The sequence below is a fragment of the Lactuca virosa genome, chromosome 7 (genome assembly GCF_052849685.1).
Source record: "Lactuca virosa cultivar CGN04683 chromosome 7, Lactuca_virosa_CGN04683_v6, whole genome shotgun sequence".
Taxonomy (NCBI): domain Eukaryota; kingdom Viridiplantae; phylum Streptophyta; class Magnoliopsida; order Asterales; family Asteraceae; genus Lactuca; species Lactuca virosa.
In genome coordinates this window covers 287873583-287892254 of record NC_136432.1, presented here as the reverse complement: position 1 = coordinate 287892254, position 18672 = coordinate 287873583, and the positions used below count along the sequence as shown (strand labels likewise).

The 18672-nt window shown below is 36.0% G+C and overlaps 1 protein-coding gene across 1 annotated transcript; it reads left to right on the top strand.

Moving 5' to 3' along the window:
* Positions 1–1750: 1750 nt before the first annotated feature.
* On the top strand, positions 1751–5987 carry LOC145125011 (uncharacterized). Its single transcript, XM_079060499.1, has 7 exons — positions 1751–2206; positions 2510–2553; positions 2651–2817; positions 2903–3288; positions 4204–4589; positions 4857–5261; positions 5434–5987. Exons 1-7 carry the CDS (start codon positions 1921–1923, stop codon positions 5734–5736), a joined length of 1977 nt encoding a protein of 658 aa, XP_078916625.1. The 5' UTR covers positions 1751–1920; the 3' UTR covers positions 5737–5987.
* Positions 5988–18672: the final 12685 nt, after the last annotated feature.

Below are 18672 nucleotides of genomic sequence, written 5' to 3'. Positions count from 1 at the left end.
GATATGGAAACCTTCATCATCTTAACTCGAAGTTATCTGAGACACTCATGCCGGAACCGGATTTGCAGGTTCCTATTGCATCATTGTCGCCTATCTCCTTCTCGATTTCATACCAGAGATGATGGTTTCAATATATTTGAAGGTTTTGGTTTCAGAAAAATCCCAAATCGATCCCCGCTGGAATTGAATCAATAAAAATCCCAAAAGTCGATGGTCTCAGAATTGATGCTTTAGTTTAGTCTCCAGCACACCGAAGACGAAAATGAACATCCCTGATTTTGTTACCAGTGCTTCAATAGGATTTCCAGAAGTTGATGCTTCAATAGGGTTTCAGAACTTGATGATTTATATGGAAGGAATCTGCTCTCTTATTACTGATGCACTATCTAGATCTGAGTGTTGGAATATGGTGACGCAAGGAGAATGCGGGTGTCGACTGTTGGTGACAACTGGTGTAAAGCTTGATTGTGTCGACTGTTATAAGGATGGTGATGAACACAATACAACATGTGAGGTTAGAGGCTGGGGGGTGACAGTGGTGCTCCATTTTCCAGTAGTGGTGTAGACTACCGGTTGTGGTGGTGGTTAAGTGTGATGGTTTCAATAGATTGAAGGTATTGGTTATGATCTGATTTTCAAATTTGAGTTTAAGGTTTGATTTCCAGGTTTGTTTTGATTTGATTTATTTGAGATTTGAATTTCATTCAGATTTGATGTCGTTGGTTAGTTGTGGTGGTCTACTAGTGGTTAGTGATAGTGGTTGCTAGAGGTGGACAGACATGTTGACTGGTGGTTGATTTCAGGTGGTGATTTTTCATATTTCCAATGGTGGTGGTGGTGGTGATTAAGTGTTCTTCACCAGAGAGATAGATAGATAGATAGATAGAGATAGAGAGAGATAGAGAGAGAGAGAGAGATTTCCTGTAAATGATTAAAAGATTTTTTTAATAATTAACAATAATTAGAAATGTAAAAATAAATGAAAAAGAAATTGAAAAGAGCATTATAGTCATTACATGTCTCATAAGGGATGAAACATACAAATTTAAACTAAAGAGTGATGAATCGTGAAACCTTTTACGATTTAAGGGCGGTTCGAGTTAATTTTTGAAAATAAGAACTGAACGTGCATTTTGGCACTTGTACGAGGGACGAATCGTGTAATTTACTCAAAAAGCTATTAAAAATGCAATGTATTTTTTTTCCACACATGATGTACTTTAGTTTGTTGGTTAGGTTCTTTTTAAAACATATACTAAATGACAATGTACTTTTTTGGTTTTTTTGTCATACCACTAAAAACAATAGAATATAAGGGTGAAATGTTCATTTTCAATAGTCATCAGACGTATAATCAAACAACATCGTTTCAGTCAGATATAAATCCAGTCAGGCTTTGACTTAGTCAAAAACTATCTTCAAAGAGTTGAATTAAAAATTTATATTAGAAAACATCAAATTTTTATAAGCACATCATAAAGATATTAAAACATCTCAACAATACGTGAAAACAAACCAACTAATCACAATAGTTTTTTTAATTCTAATTTAATACATATGCCTACACGTATTGTTAGAAAAAATTATATAGTTCAAATTATACTCATTCCGAACAAATTAATCATTTAACAAAACACAAAAACTTATCTAAGCTTAATTTTATTAATATCCCTATTTTTTTTTATAAACATCTTGGAAGACCAATTAAATTGATTACATGTTTTGTATTAGGGGAGGATTGTAAGTTTGATTTCGTATGATAAATATTCATAAATTCAGGATCTTAGAAGATATTATTACCCTTTTCGGAGGCAGTTTTGATTCAGGCAAAACCGCCAATCCGCCCAATATCATTCCCCTTTCAGTCGCCCATTATTTCCCTCTCTCCTACGAGCGCCTTGTTGGCCTCGCTTTTTCACCATGAGCGGCGGCGGTGGCGGCGGCGTCACTAGGGTTTCGATTCCGCACAACGCTCGGAAGGTAATTCAAGAAATCAAAAAGACCATAGGATCCAAGCACAGCGATGAGTTCGTGTACACAACGCTCAAAGACTGTGATATGGATCCTAAGGAAGCTAGCCGGAGATTGAAGATGATTCATGATATCATAGAGATTGCTGGGAAGCACAACGTAGAGGATGTTTACACAATGCTCAAAGACTGCAACATGGATCCTAACGAAGCTGCTCAGAGGCTCTTATATATCGGTAAAAAAACCCTAACAGACTGTTTTATCTTTCTTTCAGTAACTGTTTGCATGTCTAAGATAGAAGCAACATAATTACTATTGTAGTGTCTGTTTCAACGTATGCACCTGAATCAGGGTTCTTATATTTGATCGATAGGCAGTTTTGGACCTATCCGCACTGCATTGTGTTTTCAATCATTTCATTCATAACCTGTTTAAGTACTTATAAACTAGTTGTATTCGATGTTCTATATTGTGAGACTTTTGACTTGCTTATTTTGCTGAAAGTTATAGTTATTGACTTATTGCTTTGACTTTGCAGATACTTTTCATGAAGTTAAAAAGAAACATGATCGGCGTAAATCTGTAAGTTATGCAATTGATTGGGCTTTCAATACAAAAAACCTTGTAGTTTTCTTGATGAAACGACAACTCATTAAGTTGTTTCTGCTATTTTATTCAGATAAGCAGTGATGCATCTGAAGATTATAAACGGACACAGGGTAATCAATGGCGGAGAAATTTGAGTTCAGGGAAGGAATATGGTGTTGCTAATCGCCAAGAGAGGGTTTCAAGGCCGATCATTCCAGTTGATTCTGTAAAAGTAAACAATGGTGCACATGTGTCAAAGTAAATTTCATCCCCTGCACCTATTTGTTGTTACTTTTGATACATTTGCAGTTGTAAATTGTAATTGTCTTTACTGTTTTTGCAGTTCTGTTGCAAATGGCAATGGTACATTGGCGGTATCTAATGGGAGCTACAGTGATAAGGTTGCACCTGAATCATCTTCTACTTCAGATACTGTTGTGGTTTCCTCTAAGAAAACGTGTGCTGTTGGTACTATACAATGTGAGATTGTAAAACACAGTGGCTCTACTAAATCAAATTCCAGACTTCCAGCTGGAACTGGAATTAAGGTCAGTGCTGATTCCATTCCGGTCATTGTAGAAGCTGCAGATTCTGACAATGCAAGACAACTAAAGTCTGATGTAGTTGAAAAAATTGAGATCTCTGAGTCTCTGAAGCCTCTTTCTTTATCGACTGTCAATCCCAATCAGGATAACCAGCCTCCTCAATTATTACATGAGCCTGTAAAAGGTAATATTCTTGGCTGAGTAGCTTTTTATTCCTTGATGGTGTTTCCAATTTTTTTCTTTAAAAATTCATGCTAAATATGTATGGTAATATATATTTTGAACTGGGTGTAAACATGAATCATATAGTTTCAGATAGTATTAAGCTGAAATTTGAATTTGCTTACTTGATGTTGGGTCCCACTGGATAACAAAACAAAATCAGTAGTAACCCAACTGTTTTAATGCCTAGTTAACAAAATCACAATTAGTGAATAGAATAAGTCCCTGAAGGGTATGTCTAAAGTTACAGATTGGGTTCCTTGTGAGAAGTTTCAACCTTTCTCCTTCCCATGGTTTCATTTTGTTGCAGAAATTGTCCCTAAACGATGTAAAATGACTATAATACCATTATTTTATATTTTAATATGTATATCTATCATTCATCTATTATTTGTAGAATTATTTATTGCATGGGCATGAGAGGGGGAAGGTGTGAAGGGGAACAAATAATTTTACAAATAGTAAAGAAAGTTAAAAATATGAGATAAGGTTAGAATAATAGCAGTTTTACATGGATTGGGGACAATTTGTGCAACAAAATGAAACCTTAGGGACGAAAAAGGTTAACAATTCTTGCAAGGGACCCAATTAGTAATTGTGGACATAGCACAGAGAAGATTTCTTAATTTACTCCAATAAATAGCTAGAAAGAAGTAGAAGTTTTGAGGAAAAGTAAAGTGAACATCTCTTTTTGTCTGAATTGCAAATATATTTATTAGTTTTGAGGTTCATATAAAAAGATACAAAAATCATAACTAGAGGAATCTGAAACACAAAAAATGATAAATAACAAACTAAAATAGTTTACAAATTATTGACATGGGTAAGCCATATATAAGAATCTGACAATCTGACTGCTGTTATAACTTTGTTACAGTGAATGGCTGTGAGCATACACATTGGATCCCTGAAGAAAAATCAGAGTTGAAGGTATCTGCTGATGTGGGTGTAGAAAAGTCAAGCTATCAGGCTGTTATTTTCCCTGATCATCTCCAAGTACCTGAAAAATTTAAAAGTCAGTTCACATTTGGAAGTTTGGATGTTGTCCCAGAAGCTTCTTCTTTAAAAAAAGATGAGATCTCATCTGATCCTGCTTTAAAACATGATGAGACAAAAAAGGTGGAGGTGGAGATGATGCCTCCATTAGGATTAGGAGGAGGATTTCAGAATCCAATTGTTCAAAGGGACTACAGTTTTGGTTATATGCCACATCTGATGGGCCCGGGCCCACATTATGTACATGTTGATGTACCTGAGCTCCAGGCAAGTGGCTTTTCACCTTTGTGGTTATTTAATGACATAGATATGCAACAAAAACAACAAAACAAACTATCTAATTAATAGCACTAAACATGGATTTGGAATTTCAATTTCAAATGTTGAGCTGAACCTTTTTTAGCCGGTTTATTCCAATGTTTTAATGACATTGGCTAAGCTATCTGAAATTAGGTCTTTTAGATTGGGTGTAAACATGAAATTTTGTTACCTGGCAACTTACTGAACGGATATAGTTGGTTTCCATGCATGCAGAGTCAGAGTGGGAGTGGGGGCTCTGTGGTTACATCCGGAGTAGGTCAAACTCCTGCAACACAATCTGCAACAGTAGGAGTAGGAGTAGCAATATCATTGTCCCCACCACCACCACCTCCTCCTCCTCCTCCTGTTTTTCCCTATTTCAGACAAGTATTTCCAAGTTATATCCCTTATAATCCTTATTTCCCACATTTTTATTTACCACAAAATGCTCACTTGTTCAACCATGCTCATGCTCATGGTGTATTCCCTACTCACCAACCACCACCTACATCAACACCAGCACCAGCTACAGGGATCAAATTCCCTGTTCCTCAGCTCAAACAAGGAAGTAATGATGAAAATGTTACTGTTTCTCAATCTCAACAAAAAGATAACAACCTTCAACCACCACTTCAACAGGTTGTTCATGTCTTTTTCTGGATTTATTTGTCACTTTAATGGAAAAAAAGTGACTGATACAGTTTATTGTTGGTTATTAAAATATAACAAAACCTTTTATTATTATTATTATTATTATTATTATTAATCAAGCAAGAATTAACAGTGGTTTGGTTATTATGTTTACATACAGATACAGGGTGAAGTTTGGGGTAGAGAGGTAGTGCCGAATTATTTTTACAACTTTGTTCCTCAAGCTCAAGGACATGGACATGGACTGGGTGGTGGTGGTGGCATATATCAATATCAACCTACTACTTCTACTTGTAATGTACAGCTACAGCCAGGGATACCACTTCCACTGATGTATCAATCTCAGTCTACTACTGCTGCTGCTGCTACAAATACAATTGAACCACCACCACCTCAGCATAACTGGAACAACAGCACGTCACTGCCACTGCACAGAGATAGAGACAGACAAGTTGATGGATGATCCCCTAGCCCTAGCCCAGCTTTTATTATTTCATCATATTCAGGTTTATTTTTGGAAAATAGAATATTATATTTTGGGGGGATGATGATGATGATGATTCGACTAAGACTGACTTGAGTGTATATATACAAAAATTCCCTGCCTGCTGTGTTTAGACTTTAGACTTTAGACTAGACCATGTTCGATATAGACTGAAAATTTACAACTTGTCACCCGGGATTTATGATACACACCCACCATTACCATCAAAATCTTCTTCATTTTCTTTTCTTTCGTTTGGAAGGTCATAATATAATAATATCTTGTTGCTTTTTCTTTTCCTACATGTTACTCACATCCCACATATTTATTGCAATCTAACCAACACCATTTAAATACCCACCAAGAAGGACCACACATGTCTTGAATTGACATAGCTTCTACTTGCCAATGTAGCTCTTCAGAGCACCTTCAAGCTTGAAAAAGCTTGATTTGTAGCACAATGTGTTACAATACCAACAAAATCAATAGGTTAAGATATGCTTCTACTATGGCAAAGACTCTTCACTTTAGTTCCACATAGGATAGTGGTGTATCTATTTTTAAAGCATGGACAAGAATTGAGAGAGAGAGAGAGAGAGAGAGAGAGAGAGAGAGTTTGCCATGGCTGAAGTGGAAAACCGCAACCCTTACCACATCCACACCTACCGGCCTTACTATGAGCTAGACAGCTAGACTCATTTTTTGGATTTATTGTATGTGATGTGAGTTGGTAGAAAAGATTTTTATTTTTGACTCACCCGATAGCTAAACCTCCGGACCATTGAAGAAGGAAGCCTAGAATGGCATAGATGAGAATTGCATTTGCAGTGGAGTTGTTCTTGACATGTCCTATTCAAAGGACAAGACACCTGATGACATTAAACTTATCCAGAAAATTATAGTTATTGGTCTCATTTTCTACATCAACATACCATCAAATTAAAAACAACCCTAATAACGAAACATCATAAATTGTATAAAAAACAACAAAATTTCAAAAATGGTCCCTGTGGTTTATCGAAAATTTTGCCAATTTTGTCCAAAAAGTTTTGGATTAGCACCATCAGTCAAACACTTTGATTTTGTTGCGAGTTTGATCAAGTTTATTTTTCTTTTTTTAATGACGAGTTTGCCATTGGTATTTTATTATTTATTTTAATATTTTTATAATTAAAAGAAAAACAAAAAACAAATATTTACCCCCACTTCCTACTAACCCACCACCCACCACTCACTCTTAAGTTCATTGGCTACATATTCTCTCTCTCTCTCTCTCTCTCTCTCTCTCTCTCTCCATTACTGTCGAACCACTACCACTACATGCTGAACCATCTACCAACCTCTCAGCCTAATAGACCACCCTATTCACCAGAGATGCCCCTTTTCGCCGCACCATCCAAACCACCACTGATGACATAGATCTGAACATCCGACACCAGATCTTCAACGTTCAGTCGCATCTACAACGTCGCTGATGACGACATAAATCTGAACGTTGTCGTCGGAGTCTCTGTGTCGATTTGAACTTCGCTGCCTTTGTAACGTGTTTGCTGAACTCCGCCAGAAAATTATGAACCACCACCACCTACTGGAACGTCGATCTGAAAACCCTCGTCGGAACATCGTTTTCGCATGAACGCCACCCTTCTTCCTTCTAAACTTCAGAAAAAGCAAATACCACCACCACCACCCGGATGAAAAGAAAATCCACCATTTTTGTTTGTCGAAGATAACCATCGCTGACACCACCCTTTTTGTTTGCCGGATCATACCATTCTCCGAATCGAGCCGTAAACTTTTTCCATGTTGTAACGCTTGGTCCAGGTATCAGTCATTTCTCAGCATGTTTTTAAGGATTTGGGATGGAACTCGACGAGTTGGGGAGCTCCAACTCGTCGTGTAGGAATCTATTTGGCCGTGGAATTTAATGGTCCAACTCGACGAGTTAGGGAGCCCCAACTCGACGAGTTGACGGCCAGAGATGAAACCCTAATTTCGGGTGTTGCACCCTATATAAATGACTTAACCTCCCTTGGCTGGCCTCCCTACCAGCCTCCCTATCCAGAGAAACCCTAGATTCGTTTTCCATCTTGCATCTTGAGTGTGGTGAGCTTAAAAGAGTGGTTTTTGGTGATTCTTGAAAGGAGTTTGAAGGTGGGAAGCATCAAGCTTGAAGGAGGGGCTTTAGATCCAGAAACTCTTCTTCAAAGACAACATTTTTGAGGTATAAAGTCGTCACCTTGTCATGTATTTATCTAGATCTTCTTATTTGAAGTTTAAGCATGATTTTGGGGGGTTTTGGTTGAGTTGTCCAAAAGATGTGGGTTCCAGGGGTTGTCAAGCTAGATCTGACCCCTTCATGATCTCTTGAAGCTTAAAGTTGCAAAATTTATTGGTCCCTATGTCCCATTCATGCAATATGTCCATTATAAAGTCATAAATGAGCCTTAAAGGATATTTCTAGCATTCATGGACGTAAAGTTGGAATCCAACTTTACGTGTTTTTCCTACCTTGGGACATCAGATCTGTGTTTTGGAACATTGGAGTGAGAGTTTAAGGGCTTAATGGGTCAAGACCCTCTTAAAAGGACCAAGGGTTTGAGTTTGAAGCTTTATGGATGGTCCTTGAGGGTAAAGTTGGAATATGTAGCCAATCAACTTAAGAGTGATGGTTCAGCATGTAGTGGTAGTTTATTGGCTACATACCCTTCTAGACATCATTTTGAAAGGGATTTGAGGTTTGGAGTCCCTGGATTCAAAGGCAACGACTTAATGCATTAAGAAGTGGGTTTTTTGGCCAACTCGACGAGTTCATGAGTGAACTCGATGAGTTGGTGGGACTTTTCGCGATCCGGCCAGTCAACAAGGGAACGCAACGAGTTGATAGCCAAACTCGACGAGTTGAGTCAACTCGGAATGTTGACCTTGACTTTGTCTTTGACTAATGTTGACTCTTAGGGTTTGGAGTATTGTTTTGAATCTAAAGAGTTCTTTATATTTAGGGATTGAGTAGAGTACATACTCGGAGCTAGGGACTATTCAGCTTATGTCAGTATTTGAGGTGAGTCTTCTTATCACACTCATGGGTCGAAGGCACCAAGGCCAACCCATAATTGATATGATATGTTTGTAGTGAATGGGAAATGATATGGTATTTGGTTTATGCATGAGTTTATGTGAAGACCATGGGGGAGCCCATGACATTCGTCAATACCATGGGGGAGCCCATGGCATACGGATATAAGACCATGGGGGTAGCCCATGACATTCCATTGAAGACCATGGAGGGAGTCCATGGAAATTTGTATGTATAAGTATGAGCATAACATTATGTGTTTATATGTTTTGTATGACTGGGAAACTCACTAAGCTTGTGCTTACAGTTTATTTGTATGTTTCTAGTGATAAGGGCAAGGGTCCGGCTTGATGACGAGGCATGCATTCTCCGGTGTTTTCATTTTTGGTCCTTTGTACTTTGAATTTTCAAAATAACATGGATATGTAATGGGATTTTTATATTTACTATGGTTGATATTATGAAAATAAAAGTTTAAAATTTTTATGAAAATTGGGTTGTCACACATGTCATTGTCTCCATCTCAACTACTGCAACTGATTGAATAATCCAGTCCCACAAATCCTTTGTAGAGTCTCGTAAGAGGTTCACTCTTTCCTCCCCCGGTAAAAAGCTAACATGAAAAGAACCTTCCATCTCCAAAATCCACTGTGTGCTAAACACTTGATTCATTTTCTGACAACATCTCGTTGGGTAGTATAGCTAGTTCCTCCCTAATCATTGTAAGAATATCCGACATCACTTCGCATATGCTCTGCGAGACCCCTGAAACAATCACTTCATGCAAGCATGAAGCACTCACACCTATTATAGGGTCGTTCCCTCTTGGTTCATCGACTTATATACTATACAATACATAGTGCTATCCACACTATCTACCCATCCATTAGTGCCTTAGTAATTTGTGACTTATTCTGATTCAAGTACGTATCATGTGCTTGCGGTAGTACATGCCTATACTACCTTTCATACCTACCCGTACTCGTTCCAAGAATTGCACCGAAGTTTCTAAGTTACTTACCCAAGGCACTAAACATGACTACCACTAAAGATACATGTATGTATCTAAATGAGCACATACAATAGATCTTCCTAGCTCAACTAGGATTTTCGTGTCTCTACTAGGCACCCCAACCCATAACTATATGCTTTACCAAGCACATACTAAATTTTCTAGACTCTTATTCTAGGATTCCTCCAATGCATATGCCTAAACTAGCATATTCTATCACTTTCCTACGTCACTAGGAATCCTACCTCACCCTGCTATCAGCCGAGGAAGAAATTTCTACTAATGTCAACTAACTATCTGACGAATATAATTACAAGCCAGTCAAATTAGACAATCTTTCGACTGAAAGATACTACCCTACAACAACTGGACTCAAACAAGAGTTGCACAATAGAGCCAAATCAAGCATTCTAAAACTATTTAATTTTAGGAGCATGCAACCTAACGTATTCGCCTAATAGTTAACTAATATCAATATAAGTTCCAAGCAACACATAACAAGCAATCCCTAGGCTACAAGGCATCTTAAGTATCAGACAATCCTAACCTGCAATTCTTGAAAGATCCTTAGCCTACATACTAGCATGCATTTCTAAAAGTTCATATATCAATATATAGCAAGTATGAATATTTTGGGAACCACTTTCCTTTTTGAGCTCCAGCTGACTGTACGCACCACATCCTTTCCCTTTTGCACAAACTTCTTTTTTAAAAAGGTTTGTAAAATCTTTCTTTTCTAAAATGGTATGTATAAGACTGTTTTCTAAAAATTTTTGTAATTTTTTTTTGTATAAAACATTTTCCAAATGTTTGTAAAAGTACTCAGATCCTTTAGTTTGAGTTTCGAATCACACGGGTGTTCATCCAAATCCTCAAACCAGGGCTCTGATATCAACTTGTAACGTCACGTTTTTATACCAAAATTTTCATTTTTAAAAGATAATATTCCATTCAAACATTTATTCATTCATAAAGTAAACCATAGTTTGATAATCAAAACTCAAATATTCAAATCATAGTATAAAATAGAATATGCAGAAATCTCAGAACATGATGCCAATGCGTGTGTACAGTCAAGCCTTGTTCTTCTCACGATTTAAATAAGCACCTGAAATCATTTAAATAACCAACTGTAAGCCCAATGCTTAGTGAGTTCCCCAAAATACCATATATAACAATACATATACAATGCATACAACCATGGCTCACGACCTTTTGCCATTCGGACAACAACATGCGTATCTAGACTTATGGCCTATCGCCATTCCGTCGTCAACATGAGTCTATAGGCTCGCGGCCTGCCACCACTCCGCCGTCAACTCCTCATATATACATACAAATAACCCAGTCCAACACACCATGCAACTGACTAAACTAGTCTACTTGTCTAACAACATACTACAGTGCAACTACATACTAACATACAGAGGATACATAATGTAGTATATATATATATATATATATATATATATATATATATATATATATATATATATATATATATATATATATATATAGTATAATGAGAAAACTCACCTGAACAATTTCTAAGACGAATTACAGCTATCCAACTGGCGAACAAACGCGCCAAACATGTATTAACCTAAAATCTATAACTGATCAATATATGTGGAACATGGAGACTAATATCTAGATCCTTCACCAATCCCATCAATACTAAAATGACTATCAAATAAAGATCAACCAGTCAAGACAGTCGGGATACATGACCATTTTGACATATAGCTTTTCTGAAATCCAACAACTAGGCCAACGTGTCTATCCTAGACATTTCTCCCGTAAGTATATCAATCAATACTTTTAAGTGGAATCAATGACTGATCTACTACTCATAGGTTCATAACAACAATTATAACTATAATTAGATGCAGATAAGAGTTAGTATAACTTACTTGATTTGGAGAATTCCGAATGTCCGCGAGCAGAACTTTGACACCTACTTTCTTATATCCTTCTGAAACTTCCAGAGCTTCACTAATTAGATTACAGAACAAGAAGTCGAATCATGATGGACCGAAATGCTGAAGGCTAAGAGAGAAAAACTCTTCTTGTGAGAATGGTGTAACAAATGAAGGAGGGGTGACCCTATTTTTATAGGGCTAAAAAAGGAAAAGCGCGTTGCGCCGTGTGGTAGGTGGGTTGGGCGGTTCCTGGTGCTGACACTGGTGGCTTGGCAGCCAAGTGATGCCAGCTGCATTCCTTTCAGGCTTATGCTATTTTCTCATTTTCTTCGGATACTTGTGACTTTCTCATACGAGCTCCGTTTTCGACATTCTTTATATCTAGAGTTTTGTAATTCCGAGTACTACGACTTTTATTTAGACTATTCAATCTAAAACATAATATATTTCTCTTTCATATTTATAAACAAATCTGATATTTATACAGTGAAAATGATATTCCGAAATTTATAACTTCTTCATATGACGTCAAATTTTGTCATTCTTTATACTCACAGGTTCATATTTTCATCTACTACAACTTTTGTATGGATAACTTTGGCTAAAATGCAAAGTATTTTCACTTTGAATTTCGTAAACATATATTATAATAAATTATACTATAAATTGAAAATGGGATGTTACATAAATTATATGGAAAAGTATTTCTAGTTATTTATGGAAAATATAAACAATGATTTTAATTAGAAATTTACATTTTTTTTTGCCAAGATTAGTTTTAAAGATTATATAAATAAACTTAATATATAATTATGTAAAAAAAAGACACTCCCTTCCATAAAATAAAAATCATCACGGTCAAAAGTATCAGATTCCATGAGTAGTTTTAAAGATTATATAAATAAACTTAATATATAATTAAGTATTTTCACTTTATTACTTTCATTTGTTACAATCAAATATGATTTTTTTTCTTTTTTAGATTATTACATACAAAACACTATCAAAAAGTTTTATCTTCCTCGTTCCTCATTCTAATTCCAATGGAATGAAGAATTCCATCAAAAGAACCACCGGATAGGAGTAGGATGTCAGTATCGAAGATTCTGACTGGCGTAATGTTATGCATGTATTGACCAAACCATAAGCAAAAGCCACGACTACACTCAAAGCAAAAGCAAAGAGACAAGTGTCACTTTTGTAGGACACGGTGGCAAGAGAGGCATAGTCTTGAGAACAGTAAGTAGTATCCAAGCAATCGTGCAATGGATTAGCGTTAAAACAACACAAATTGCAAAGGAAATAGATGATAACATAAGCAAAAATACCAACCATAAAGAAATATAAATTCGATAGGTAGATGGAGCATAACTCTAACTGGCATATATTTTTTATTTATTATTATTATTTTCATATATGGTACGCTGGAGTGTTAGAGCGGGGAAGACGGTGGAGGAAAAAGGAAGGCGACGTTGCATAATTATTTATGATTATATACTCTCCGGTCGTGCCGATATGCCAGAGGGTTAGAGCGACAAATGAGAAATATGTGGTTGAGATTGAATTTCAAAATCTCTATTTTTTTAATGATCACAATAGAACCTATCTCTCTCTCTCTCTCTATATATATATATATATATATATATATATATATATATATATATATATATATATATATATATATATATATATATATATATATATATATATATATATATAGAGAGAGAGAGAGAGAGAGAGAGAGAGAGAGAGAGAGAGAGAGGTTCAAATGTTTTTAGCAACTATTGTGTGCCTAAATGCACCAATGAGAATTCAAGAAATAACAAATAATTAAATAAATCATTTAAGAGTATTTTGGACCTTTTGTACTTTTAATTAAGGAAATCATTTAATTGAAATCCTGCAATTAAGGAAATAAAGTAAATATATTTGACCTAGTCGTGTGTGGTAGAACACATTCATCATCGGCATCAATACCATCACCATCACCGCATTGTCTTCTACGATTCTCGGCGACATTGTCTTCTTCAATTCCGGTGTCGGTGAGTCCGCCTCCGCCACAGCCGATGCCGACCGGTCCTCTCCTCCAGAGCACACTGTAACATCCCAAAATTTGAGGCCAAAAATTTTATTTTTAAATTAAGTAAATTATAATTTATGTTACCAAAACATTGTCACTATTTCATCATTCATAAAATCATAAAATCATGTCTCGAAAACCATATCATCAGGAACAATGAAAATCAGAGTACAATCCTAGAAAATCCGATGCGGAAACCATGTGTGTGATGCGCTGCTACGCCGCCGACTCTTTCCCCTTGGACGAAGAGGTACCTGAAACCAAAACTGAAACTGTAAGCACAAAGCTTAGTGAGTTCCCCCATCATACCACATACCACATAACACCGTCGGTATCTTTCAACCGGTAACTGTCATCGGTATCTTTCAACCGGTAATCATCATCGGTATCTTTCAACCGGTACACACCATCGATATCTTTCAACCGGTAACTGGGGACTATTTCACCCCCTAGCATTAGCATACAGTAACGAGAGGTAATCATACAGTCAGGCATAACTGGGCAGGGACAACTAATCCCTTCTACACACATAGCATATCACACAGGCATATCTCATGACCATAACACATTAACATACCAAGATAATTATCACAAAGACAATCATCTCAAACATAACTACCTACTGGTGGGCCGACATTGGTGCCTTAGACCCACCCCTACTGGAAGGTAACTCACCTCGTAGTAGTAGCTGCTGATCTGTGCGGGAACTCTCTGTCTGCTGCTGCTGCTCCGGAAATCCTCCGGCTATAATTCCCACAAAACACTCAATCAGAGTCTGATAACTACTCTTATGGTAGAATGACTATTTTACCCCTGACCTAGTCAAAGTCAAGCCATAGTCAACTTCCAGTTGACCTGACTCGCCGAGTTGGGCCGCCAACTCGTCGAGTCCTTATCCATATAATTGTCCTCATTCTCGTCCCTACTCGTCGAGTTAGGCAATGACTCGACGAGTTCTCCTCCTATTCGAACATCGAATGATCCTTCATCCGACTCGCCGAGTTGTATGAACAACTCGCCGAGTTCATCTTCATCTGAAGAACAAGTCATGTCCTTGACTCGCCGAGTTGTATGAACAACTCGTCGAGTTCATCTTCATGTGCTGGGAGATTGCCTTGGACTCGTCGAGTCTGTTCATGTACTCGCCGAGTCCCATGAACTTCAGGTCTAAGGCTAAGTACAATACGTTGGGTCACTCCTTTGGATCCTCTAAAACTCTTACATCACCCAACTGAGTTCCTTCGAACCCTAACAGAAAAAGGGAGTCAAGTCTCGGACTCGCCGAGTCCCAAGAACGACTCGCTGAGTCGATAACGTCCAACTCTATTTCTTCGATTTCTGGTGTGCAACTCTTGTCCAAATGATAGATCTATGCCCCTAAGATCGATCTAGCATGTAAAGTTACAAACTTTACGTGCATGCATGAGACTTTGAGCCTAAAGTGCCCAAAAAGAAGCTCTTAAGATGCATGGAGCCTTCCATGGGTGCAAAAGCAACCCCTAACTGCCTTGTGACCCCTCCATGGTCCTAGATCCGAAGCCTTGACCCCCCAACCATGCTTGCAATCATGGTTGGTTACAAAATAGGGCTTAAAAGCCCTAAATCTCCCCAAAAAGGGATCTAACAAAAGAACAAGCAAGGTATATACTTTATACCTTCTGGAAACTGCAAATGATGAACCAACAAGGACTCCTTTGGTCTTCCCTTGATCCCTCTATGTTCTTCCTTCTTCCTTGTGATCAAAACCACCAAAAACCACCACAAATGCCTTAGATCTTCACACACACAATTAGGGTTCGCTATGGAGGGTTTCTGGAAGCAATAGGGACGAGTGGGGGCTGAATGAGATGATTAAATAGGGTGCAAACCCTCAGATTAGGGTTTTGTCCAGTCAGAGTCTACTCGTCGAGTCTGGCCGCCGACTCGACGAGTCCAACACTTAAACCCCGGGTCTAAACCGCTTCTACTCGACGAGTTGGGCCGCCAACTCGCCGAGTCCCAAGACAAAATGCAAAATTCTTAAATAAAAGAAATACATACCAGGAACTAGGTGCTACACACACGCCGACTGATTTTCTAGAACATCATAGCAGCCGATTTCTAGATTCTTGTAAGTTATCGACTCTAATGCAAATCAGGAAAAAGTGTGGGTTTTTTTTTCTTAAAGACACACGCACGATCCTGAGATCGAGTTTTGAAGGAGGGAGTTAATAATTTTCTTCCTTACCTTCTTTATTGATTCTTCCTTTTCTTCTTTGAAATTCCTTCTTATGTTTAGAATTAATTTTATGAATTCATTCTACCAAAACGATTTTACCTGTTTTGATGTCTTCTAACTGTTTTATAAATGAAGCAACTATTATCAATTGACAGTTTGCACAATTGATCCATGGATTGTTTACTCAACTGTTGAATATAAGAGATCAAGATTATCCAGAAAAGTATGTATTCTTTATTAATAATTATTCAATTGATTGATTGTTTGTTTGTTCTAGTGTTGTAATTGTTGTATACTTGTATTCTAACATATTTGCTCAATTTAATATTGCTGATTAAGATTGGTTTAATTGGTTTTAGGTGTGAGAAGAAGTGCACGACAAATGTTTGTGGAAATGCCTGAAAGAGAGTCTGACCATGTGGCATGCATTACAACAGAATTACCACAGTTTTTTTTATTCAGGTATCATAATTTTCGACATGCCTAACTAAAAGAATGGTCATGAAATAAATTTATGTTACTTGCTAATTTACTATGTTGTATGTATTCTGCCAAAGTTTACTATGTTGTATGTATTCTGCCTAATTATTCTGTCAGAATTACAACTTGCTAATTTAATGATTCTTTTAGAATCTTTTTTGCCTATTAAAATGTCATATATTTTGTCGGTTCATTTGGTGGATTAGTGTTTTTGTTAGATTTTGATGATTTTTTTTTTCTTTTTAGGTTTTGAAGACTTTGTCATTCATGTGGAGAAGAAAGAAAATATAGAGAACAAGAGTGTCTTATAGTAGAATGTATTCCACCAGAATGTATAAAACGAATCTTAGCAATATTATTCTTTCAGAATGACTTAGTGTTTTTTGTTGGATTTTGATGTTTTTGATGCATTTGTTATAGGAATGACATGAAGACATTATAGGAATGAGGTGAAGAATGAATCAAAGATTGATCACACTCAAAGTTTAAGAATGTTGTTGTTTTTTAAAAATTACACTTGTTATTCTTTCAGAATGTTGACATTATTCAAGAATGTTCTTTTTGTATCAGAATCATAAATGTAATTATTTAATATATTATTAGTTTAAGAATCGTTTTTGTATATTGTTTCATAAAGTACTTATTCATGTTTTCTTTTTATTAATGTATTCTTAAATAATGTCATAAACTGTTATTCTAACAGAATGTCATTCTAACAGAATCGCATTCTGACAAAATAATAATATTCTGATAGAATAAAATCGGTTATGTTAACAAATTAAGTTCGAATTAAAATTGAATTAATTAAAAAAAATTCAGATTTTTAAAATTAGTAGAATTAATTGTCCCTATAAAACCGAGAATTTCTTTTTATAAATGTAGTCAATTGTTCAAAATACCCTTTTGCTAAAATTTGTGTGATTATATGGTACATGTTATCCCATTGTAATATCATACACTCTCAAATCATGTCCATTGATTAATTTCATCTGTTGGTTCAGATCTGTGCATTCTAGCACACAATAGTTACTAAAAACAAAATAACCTAACCCTATATATATATATATATATATATATATATATATATATATATATATATATATATATATATATATATATATATATATATATATATATATATATGCATCCAAACATTCTATGTGAGCATGTTTTTATACAATGAACTATGAATGTTTAATGCCATAAACTCTTAGTTATTTTGAAAATAAAAGAAAACAACTCGGGTTGTTGCTTGGTAGCACATCAAGGACGGATCTTAATCGATGTTGTTTTTTATTTATGGATTTTGAGAACATCAAGGGTGGATTGTTGTTTCTTAGTTGTGGCCTTTGAGGAAAAAAGTGTATATGAACAATGCAGTCTGGGCGGATGTTTAAAGATTGTGTATAAAGTTGGCAAATCAAGTAGTTTTTTCGATATAAGCTTTTTTATTTTTTGATCAACAAAAAACATCAAATCAAAGGGTGTACAAAAAGATAAATATATTTAGTAATTGAGTCACCATTTATAATTCATCATTTATACTTTTATATTTTATAAAATCATAAGTATAAGTTTACCAACTGTTTAAAAAGATAAATATATCCCAACTTTTTTTTTAACAAAATAACACCGACTTGTACTTTCATGTTTTTTTTTTGTTAATTAAATGTTGTATTTGAACAATCTCATTGTAACCCTTAAATACTTTGATCCTTCCATTTGTTTTTTCGGAGAGACGAGTTGTTCAAAGATTAATAAAACATATGGTTGGTTCTTGGAATCAACATGAGATAATTGATTGGTGCATAAATTGTACAAAAGATGAAACATTGTTACATTATTTAAGCACACAAAATTATAAATTCCAACTGATTTCCCTAAAAAGTGGGAAATCCTTGGGGTGAAATAGACAGAAATAGATGACGACAATTGGAGCTTATTGGAGAGTTTTTGGGTCAAATAACTATTGTCATCATATAAGTTTGCTTGTGAATTTACAAAGCTCTTCATCATTTTGATTATATGTTATTCTTTAAAGCAAGGTTGAATGTGTAACTTTTGCATCTATATCATGAATAGTAGTTGAAAAAGGCAATAAATGGGGTACCAGAAAGGAAACTAAAG

Excerpts from the sequence above, each read along its gene's own strand:
- LOC145125011 (XM_079060499.1), top strand. The coding sequence starts at position 1,921 with ATGAGCGGCGGCGGTGGCGGCGGCGTCACTAGGGTTTCGATTCCGCAC. Across the intron at positions 2,554-2,650 it reads AACATGATCGGCGTAAATCT|ATAAGCAGTGATGCATCTGA; the intron begins GTAAGTTATGCA and ends TATTTTATTCAG. Across the intron at positions 4,590-4,856 it reads TTGATGTACCTGAGCTCCAG|AGTCAGAGTGGGAGTGGGGG; the intron begins GCAAGTGGCTTT and ends CCATGCATGCAG.